The sequence below is a fragment of the Stegastes partitus genome, unplaced genomic scaffold (genome assembly GCF_000690725.1).
Source record: "Stegastes partitus isolate 25-593 unplaced genomic scaffold, Stegastes_partitus-1.0.2 Scaffold1804, whole genome shotgun sequence".
In the NCBI taxonomy this organism is placed as follows: domain Eukaryota; kingdom Metazoa; phylum Chordata; class Actinopteri; family Pomacentridae; genus Stegastes; species Stegastes partitus.
This window is the reverse complement of record NW_007579535.1, coordinates 27,382-36,938: the sequence shown is the minus strand read 5'-3', so window position 1 is coordinate 36,938 and position 9,557 is coordinate 27,382. Positions and strand designations below refer to the sequence as shown.

General features: G+C 45.0%; 1 protein-coding gene across 1 annotated transcript in view; it reads right to left on the bottom strand.

Annotated features, from left to right (window-relative positions):
* The window catches only part of LOC103372677 (voltage-dependent calcium channel gamma-4 subunit), a 12,770-nt gene extending 4,160 nt beyond the window's left edge, over positions 1–8,610 (bottom strand). Inside the window, exons 1-2 of the mRNA XM_008302374.1 lie at positions 8,388–8,610; positions 761–844 (exon numbers count right to left, since the gene is read on the bottom strand). Coding sequence (XP_008300596.1) covers positions 761–844; positions 8,388–8,610 — 307 coding nt within the window. The remainder of the gene's footprint in view (positions 1–760; positions 845–8,387) is intronic.
* Positions 8,611–9,557: the final 947 nt, after the last annotated feature.

Sequence of the window (9,557 nt, the reverse complement as noted above, 5' to 3'; positions counted from 1 at the left end):
TAATTAAAAAGCTCTGAAAATATTCACAGCATGAAGGTAGAACTTTGCATTTCTTCATTACAGGTATTGTACGTATAAACCAGCTGATTCTGAGGAGGTGTGGTGGAAACATTTTCATAATTTTAATGCGGGATGACCGACGTTGGAGTGTAACATGATGAAGAAAACCTCTCCGATCTGGTGCCGTGCTCCGATAAACGCTCACATTTCTGATCAAACATTCAAAGTTTGAATGATGAGAAGCTGAAGTTGAATAAAACGCTGGTTAAAGTCGCTCCATTATGTGAATAAACTATTTGGTGGGGGAAATTAATTACTCAGTCCTCGGCACACAATTGAATCAAACCTTCCCATGTGGCCTTCAGTGCTTTCAGGACGTCTGCCAACCGTGCGCGCTCACACGTGCACGCTCGCGCACACATCAACGCGGCGCTCTCATCTAGGACAACTAGGCCACGGGAGAGGAAATGCCACCTAAATGCCAACAAAATGCCTCTGCAGCGTTGTAAACAGAGCGCAGGCTTTTCTTTATGTATGCACGGGCACACATGCAGCGTATCATGGAGCACTGCGGGGCACGGACCGTGAACTAGGGCAGCCCAGCTCCCATGACTGCGTACGCGCTGTCACGTGTTTGTTTCCTGATGAGATTATCTTCTGAGGAATGAGCAACCAAACACGTCATTTGACTCTTTTTCTCTTCCTTCTCTGCATGCAGCTACTCGCCGTGTGTCTGCTGGTGGAGGAGATGTGGACTTACGTAGGACGTACTCTGCCCCGTCATGGTCAAAGTCTGCATCCTCGGGGAAGTGGTTAATCTGAGAACACACTCCTCTCTTCACTCCTGAGATGTGAGAGAAGAAACAAGGTGAGCGAACGCAGCGAAAGGACAAGAAGTCAAATCTGCAGGATGACGGAGCTACTCTCCAGAGGAACACGCTGAGGCCATGTTTATGTCTGAAAACCTCTTTTTCTGAAACCACGCGTGTGCTGAACGATAAGTCGAGCTGAGTGTGTGGATGCAGCTCCTTTAAGATCAACCAGATGCAAAGTCTGTGCACAAGAAGCAAAACAACAAAAACAGGACGGTAGCTTTAAAAACAATCTGTAGAACAAAACTAAACAGGACAAATTAAAACATGAACCATCAGGAGCAACTAAAAGCCAATAAAAACATGCATCTGGAGATTTTTCTGAAAAGAAGAACATTTAATTCAGCGGTGTGACAGCAGCTGTTCTGAGGGTCTAGACCAGGGATCTGCAGCTCCGGTTGTCGTGAGCTGCTGTCCTGCAGGTTTTAGATGTTTCACACACGCCTGACTCACATTAACGGATCTCCAGCAGCTTCTTCTACACAATGATCCACGTCAGCTGTGCTGCAGTAACGTCTGGAACCTGCAGGACAGTAGCCCACGAGGACCGGAGCTGGAGATCCCTGGTCTAAAGGTTCTGGAGGTCAAGTAGAAGCAGACACACACCCTTTATGAACGAATAACAGAACCTTAGAACCGGTTCTGTTCTCCATAACAAGTAGCCAGTGGTGGGATGTCAGCACAGGTGTGATGCCGTCCGTGTTTTTTGGAGCAGCTGTTCGTCTCTGCAGAGTTGCATCAGTCTTAAGACCAATTCCTTTTCGACGTTTGCAGATGTTTGTGTGATGTAAAGCTCATCGTCTGTCTATCAGAGTCTGTGGGGGTCTGAGTGGACCAGTTCTCCACCGGTCACACCTTCATGGTCCATCATCAGCAGAGCTGTCACTGATGAAGTCGCAGCAGGAGTTCGGAGGAGTTTTGATTTGTACGTGTTTCACAAACACAGCAGGAAGTTCTTCAGACATCCTGACGATGCAGAACTGCTGCAGCACCACCAGACCCGTGTCTACATAAAGCCTGGATTATACCAGTCCTCCAGCTCGCAAACGTCCGTGGAGGGTCCACCAGGACTCTAACGGAGGTGGGGAGACGACAAAACATACATCCCATGGCGTTCAGTGGACCCTCCCATTCATGTGAGGGTCTGACCTACATCCCATCATCCACGCAGGAGATTCTCCATGTTCCACATCTCCACAGGTCATCATTAGCAGAGCTGTAATTAAAGCAGTCACTGCAGGGCTTTGGCTTCCCGTCAGCGGAATGAAAAGCTCTAAACTCTCCAGATATCCTGCACTGCTCATGAATATTCACCACCGCAGAGCTGCAGTCCACATCGGGACCAGCTGCTGGATCCTGGGTGAGACAGGAACATCGTCCGAGTGCTTTTCTGTGTTTGAGATGTGTGTCTGCAGCAGACCAATCACTGAACAGGAACACACCTGCATCCACTTTCACAGTCCTCATCAGTCACGTGGAAACCAGGAACTTATTACACTACAGCAGTGACTTGATGACCCGACACTAAATGTAAAACCTTCTTCTATGTCGGATATCAAGGCTGTGGGATTGATCCAGACGGAGGTCCAGATACGAGGAGGGCTTGATGCTGGAAGGATCACTAGTTGTTGACATCAGTTGTTATAATAAACTATCTACGTATATGAATACGAGTCTTTTATGAACCGGTCTGTCCAGGGAACATTTCGGATGCTCCAGCTTGTACTGACAGAACTTTTTTCACCGCTCCTGGTACCTCTGTCGCTGGTCGGTGCACCACCTGGTCGGTGCACCACCTGGTCGGTGCACCACCTGGTCTGGGACTCCTTAACGCTGGTGGAAACTTGTTTTCTAACAAACAACCTAATTCGTCTGCAAACTCACTCAACGAGTTGTTAGAGCACTACGCATGTCTGGATTTCACACCGAACCGACCGGTGCGCTTGTGCACGGGCCCGTCGGTTGACATCAAAGGTACGTCAAGCTGTGGGATTGTTCAGTCAGATAATACGCCGTCATCCTGATTGGTGACACTAATTGTCATGTCGGAGTCACAATCCAAGGCTGTCGCTATGTTAAGGCTGTTTTTATGGGTTCTGTTGGTTTTTCCTAAAAACCTGTCAGGTAGCAGGTTTAGGATTGTTAAGGGTCGATTATCGGGTCATGACTGGACTGTACTAGTTGGACTGCATGTTCCATGTTTGCCCAGTCGGTTGCATGAGGAGATTCGGTGTCATCCACACCTTTATAATACCAATCGTTACTGCAGGACACGGTACAAATCAAAGCTGCTCCAAACACGGTGTCTGAAGTCTCCAGACATCCTGAGTTATGTTCAACCGCTGTAATGGTGCCGTAGCTTAAAAACAGCAAAGTCACAGCTGTTGGAAGCATCCACAGAGCTGACAGACTGATTGTATCTGTGGTGGAACTCGCCCTGTTGCCCTCATACGGGGCAGAACGCTGTCTTCATGCCCTCACAGCAGCAGCATCTCACGCTGCCTGCTTTCACCTTTGCAGTATTTCCAGACTTCGTCCTTTCCTCTCTCAGCACTAAAGTTCTTTTTGAAATCCTGGTCACATCCCCACATTGATTACTGCAGCGCCGCTCTCTCTCTGGTGTTTCCAATAAACTCCTCCATCGGCTCCAAATCATTTAAAACTCTGCTGCTGGGCTCATTACCTCCCTGCTCCTTCAGCGCCGCTGCTCTGCTCAGATACAGCACCGGGTTCACCTTAGAAACCCTCCGTCACCTTCCAGGCCTTCGACGGACGCTTTGAGGTCTTCCTCTGCTGCTGTGCCTCAGTCTGCACTTATAAACTCATCGTTCTACACCAACACCGTGGCTTCTCTCTCTCTGTGGAGTTTGCAGGTTTTTCTGGATCTGAAGGTTCTGATGTGCAGTCGCTGGTCTCACCAGCCTCGTCCCGTCCCCCTTTACCCTCGACCCGCCCTGAGCCTGGTTCTGAAGGTTTTAGCTGCTCAACGAGAAGAAAACGTCTGTCGGCTGCTGCACAGTTCAAACCACAACTCCACACATGACGAGTTTAAGATCTGACTCTGCTGTGAGCCGGTCACGTCGTCTGAACTCTGAGGGTCTGTCTGACGTCTAGTTACTGTTTTATTATTCCTAATGTTCTGTAAGGTGTCCTGGAGTGTTTAGAAAAGCTGTAACATGTAAAAAGTCATAAAAATTAATAAAAATAAAATCTGTCAGCAAGGCTGCCAGAAAATATATGTTAAAAAAACCAGCAAAATACTGGAAATTAAGGAAAATATTTGTAAAATAATCTAATTTTCTGCTGATTTAGGAACAGAAAAAACATGTTAACGTTACACATTGTTAGATTACATATTATGGATGTGGACATTTTAACTTTTGGTCGTTTTGTTGTTGTTGTTAAACTTAAATTAAAACCTTCTTTCTGTGATTTTAATCATTTCTAATTTAACAAAATCTGTAAAATAACAGTTTAATAATTATTTGCCATTTTGCACCTTTTTTCTCTCTAAAATAACAGCAGATATATTTAAAATCATTATTTTTGTGCTGATTTAAATACAGTAATAAATAAATCTGTAACTTTGCAGTAAAATGTTATTCAAGGATGAATTACTGTTTGTAAAAATACACTATATTTATTATTGTCTGTGTCGTCCCGTTTTGTTGGGGTTTTTCTGACATAATCTCTAATTCAACAAAACATAAATAATCTGTAAAACAACTGTAAATTGCTCCAAACGTTTGCTGTAAACTAATGAAATCATTTTTCACAGTGCAGATGACAGCTTCTGTTTTTCTTTTTGTCGTCCAGCTCTTCGGCTTAAGGTGGATGTGATGGAGGCACCTGGACCAACAGGCAGGTGTGTTAGTGTGTCGTCACAGTGGAGATGAAGATGGAGCCTAGAGGCAGCTAATGCATGAAAGACAAACGTTAACACACTGACAAAGAGCAGCACAGAGGCTCTGCTGGTGAATGCAGATGACGTTACAACAGTGTAGACACACAGAAATACATACAACACGCTGGCAGGCAGAAAACTAGCCGCCGGCGTCCTGCACGGAGACAGACAGACGCATGGACGGACACCATGTTGCTGATGGATGGATTGTGAGAGAGATGGAGTGATGGGATGAAGAGACACAGACGGAGGGACAGACGGACAGATGTGGGGTCACAGCTGGAATATTTCCGCTGGTTGTTCTGCAAAGAAACACATGAAGGTACAAAAGGGCGACATGGATCAGTGATGCTCACACAGCTGCAACAACACAAGAATCTGTCCGAGTTCCTTCATTAAATCACAAATACAACCAAGAAAAGTGCATTAAAGCTCTAAAACTAGTTGGTATGTATGTTGTAGCTTAAAGGGTGGAGCAAGTTTAATCTACTTTTAGCATCATCACACTGACTAAACATTTGAATCAAATTTGACAAAGAAGATGTTAAAGAATCAAGATCAGGACCTGCTACAGTAAGAACCTTTATTTCTGCATATGAGAGTGACCGAGAACTATTTCTACATATGAGGCCTTTCAGAGTGAACTAAGATGAAGATAAGCTACGCCATGCTGTGTTATGCTACGCTATGCTACATTATGTTAAGCTACATTAGGCTACACCATGTTCAGCTACCATATAATGCATCGTGCTATGCTACATTATGCTACACTATGTTGCTCTGCTACACTGTGCTATGCTAAGTTATGTTAAGTTAATACAAGCTACATTACGTTACGCTACATTACATTAAGCTACATTAAGTTAAGTTAAGCTACATTATGTCATTACATTATGTTCAGCTACACAATACCACATTATGCTATGTTACCTTATGCTATGTTATGTTGTGCTGTTATGCTATGCTACATTGCTCTACGTCAAGCTATGTTAATACCAGCTACAGTATGTTATGCTACATTACGTTAAGATACATTGAGTCAAGCTACATTACATTAAGCTACATTAAGTTAAGCTTCATTACGTTATGCTACATTACGTCAAGTTACATTATGTTAAGCTACATTACATTAAGCTACATTACGTTTAGCTACATTACGCTACATTGCGTCAAGCTACATTACGTCAAGCTACATTACGTTAAGCTACATTATGTTTAGCTACATTACGCTACGCTACATTATGCTAAGCTACATTAAGTTAAGCTTCATTATGTCAAGCTACATTACGGTAAGCTACATTATGTTTAGCTACATTAAAGTTATGCTATGCTACATTAAGTTAAGTTACGCTATGGTACATTATGTTTAGCTACATTACTTTATGCTACATTACTTTCAGGTACATTACGTTAAGTCACGCTATGTAACGCTGCACTACATTATGTTAAGTTATGTTAGTTAAGTTATGTCACGTTGGATAGAACAAGATAAGATAAGCCTTCATTAATCCCACATGTTGCAGCAGCAGAGAGAACAGTGCAGAAAGGTCAATGGTGAAAAATAAACAGAAACAAAAATATATCTGGAGAACATGTCAAACATCCGTTCATTTGAGCAGATCTGTAATAAATCAGTTCTGATCTGATTATTAAACTTTAGGTTTTCCCTTCAGCTCTCTCTCCTCCTTCATGATGTTCTGGTTCTGTGGAGCTGCAGGACTCGATGTTGCAGAGAAACATGAGTCACAGTGAAGACAAGTGAGACGAGAACAAGAAACAGCCAGAACCTGGAGGAAGTCGATGCATGTAAACGTGTTGGTAGCGTCGCTACAGAGCCTCTGACGCTCTGCTGGCTGTGTTCAGGCTCATTGATCTGACTGACACATGAACAGAACCCCTCCTCACTCAGCTCCACCTTCAGTAAACCTGCAGCAGGACAGGAGGCAGGACTCGTCTCCATCCGCCCACCCGCCCCCATAAATCTTTCAGAGCTCGCATGTCCTGCACCGCCGCCCCGGCTGCACCTCACCGCATCGCTGCACGACTACTGAGCGCCTATCTGGGCTGAGTCCTGACCTCCACGTCCGGCCGAGACTCCGTCGGCTTCACTGCAGCACCGAGAGGCCGAAGCTGCGACAAGGAACCGCCGAGAGATGAAATGTGGTGTTTGGGGGTGGGTGGGTGGGGGGGTGCAGTGCCGCAGAGCTGCGAGGGCTCCAGCTTATCTCTAATTGGCTGCTTTGCTATCAGGAAGCTTAGAGATGAGGACAAATTAGCTGTGTACAATGGCCGAGCCCCGGATGGGCTGCGGATGCTTCGTGAAGAGCCAGGAGGCTTTTCCTTCCACCTCCGTCTGAACGCCAGCTCAGATTGTGGCTCTCACTCCCCCTTTGGCTGCGCTCGCCGTTAACTCCATGCAGCCTTCGGTGCTGACTGGCAGCCAGGCAGTGTAATGTATAATGAATTAGCAGCTTGTGTTGCAGCGACAAGCCGAAGATTGAGAGATGGTCGCTGCCAGCTTCTGTATCTCCGTCGGTGGGTGAGCGCCGGCTTTTGTTTCTGCAGCCTGAATCCAAGACAATGATTAATGGATTATTTTGAGTGAGGGTTACGCTTCGCTATCATGTAATTATATTGCAATTATGCAAAAATTGTTTTTCTTGCCACCACGGCACGGTCTGACAAACACAAACGCATGGTGTGTGTGTGTGTTGATGCTGATAATGATTACGGATTCTGCAGCACCTTCTTAAACAAACCTTAAAGTCAAGTGAAGCTGTTACACGCTGATGCTGCCGTACAGAGGAAACAACGGTGCAGCGTTCAGCAGAGCCGCAGATCTGAGCATCACATCAAGCCTCACAAACCTGAACTCACCAGTTCATCATCCAGATCACAGAAAGGCTCAAATAACTATAAAAAAACACAGAAGGTTCGATCATTTCCATCATTAGAAACACCGACGGGGACATCGTTCCAGGTTTTCTACCTTTTCTTTCAATTTTCTTTATGATGAGACACAAAATGAGAAAAACAAGATTCAAAAGGACTGAAAACGTCCAGAAACAGACAAAACTGTCCTGGACACACCAAAAAAACATCAAAATGAGACAGAGAAGGACACAAACTGAGCTGGTGGAGGCTTTAAAATGTAAATAAATATGTGCAGCATGTGGAGCCTCCATGTTCTCCAGCTCCAGTGACATCTGTGCTCCAGGTTTTGTTCAGTTTCCGCAAATAAATGATCAACATTCTGCTTTTTTCACGATTCCCTGCATCGTTCTCCCTCCGTCTCCACAGTTGTTCTGTTTCCACCGAGGTCCAGGAAAATGAAGCAGGAACAACAAACTGAGTGCATATGTGCACATTTCCTAAAAATGCAAGAACCTAACAAGAGAAGCTGATTTTTAATTCGTCCCTGTGACTGTTCCTCTCTCTGGTTTTACCCCAGAAGCTGCTGCCCGGGGTTCACACGGTTAAATGCTAAACAGCTGAAGGCAGCTGCAGCCGTATTGTCCTACATCAGCCTCCCCTGCAGCCTCCAAACCGGAATTAAAGCGCCACGTCGGTCCAAATCCCACCTACAGAACCCAAAATATCCTGCCGCTTACCTTCCAGGCAGCAGATCCTCCACAGCCCCGAGTGGGTGAGCGCCCCGGGGTCCTTCTTGTCCTTGTTGTGGGGGTCGTCCTGGGTGACGTTGGCTGTGCTGTTGCAGATGAGGGCACGGGAGTACAGCCAGTAGTCCGTCCCTATGGCCACCGTCATCAGGCCGAAGGCGGCGAACGCCCCCACGGTGGTGAGGAGGATCTGGATCCCCTTCTCACACACCATGCCTGCAACACACAGGCTTTTACTTTGGAGACACGAGGACGGGAAGCCTGACAGCTGAGCACATGGGGGGATAACCAGCTATGCTGTAGTTATTATCACAGGCTCAATCAAAGTATCCCACAATGCATCAGGAAAAGCAGCGTGAAGTCGATAACCAGCAACATGTCCCGTCACGCGTTACGTCGAAGGAGAACAGCAGCAACAGAAGAGTTGCTTACGTCCAGTTTCACACATTTCTGATGCATTTTGATGATATTAAGACACATTTTGTAGAGTTAGGACACGTTTTTAAAAGTTAAAACACATTTTTTAGAGTTAAGATGTATTTTATTGTGTTAAAACATATTTTTTAGAGTAGAGGTATTTTATAACGTGTTTAAGACGTATTTTCTAGTTAGGACGTATTTATTGTGTGAAAATATTAAAATTCAAAATACCAACACAGATGAAGATGTTAGATGGAAGTAGAGCGACGGACAAACACAGAATAAAGTTATTTTCATTCAGTCGTTTTGGAAGATTTACTTAGAAAACGACTTTATCGGTTCGGCATCGAGCTACGACTCGACACTCGAAATGTGTCCAAAAGCTTCACGTCTGCAGAGAAGCTCCTGCATAAGTTCATGATGTGGAAGTTATAGAGACAGAAGAGGGAGACGAGGATGTTGTAGGTGGAGCAGGAGGATGTGGGACACAGGACAGGTGTGGAGCAGGCTGGTGGGAAGCAGGTGAGGATGGAGGAGGAGAGAATAAAGTCAAATACCTGCAGAGTGTAAACGGAGCCTGATTTTACTGGATATTATATTTAATATGATATAAATCCTTTACCTGTGTTTTACTGAACATTCACCCTTCATATGATTCTTTCAAATAAAAGCAAATATGTGTAAAATAACACTGATTGAAATACTTTTTTAAAATAACCTGATTTTGTTGTCAAACATTAA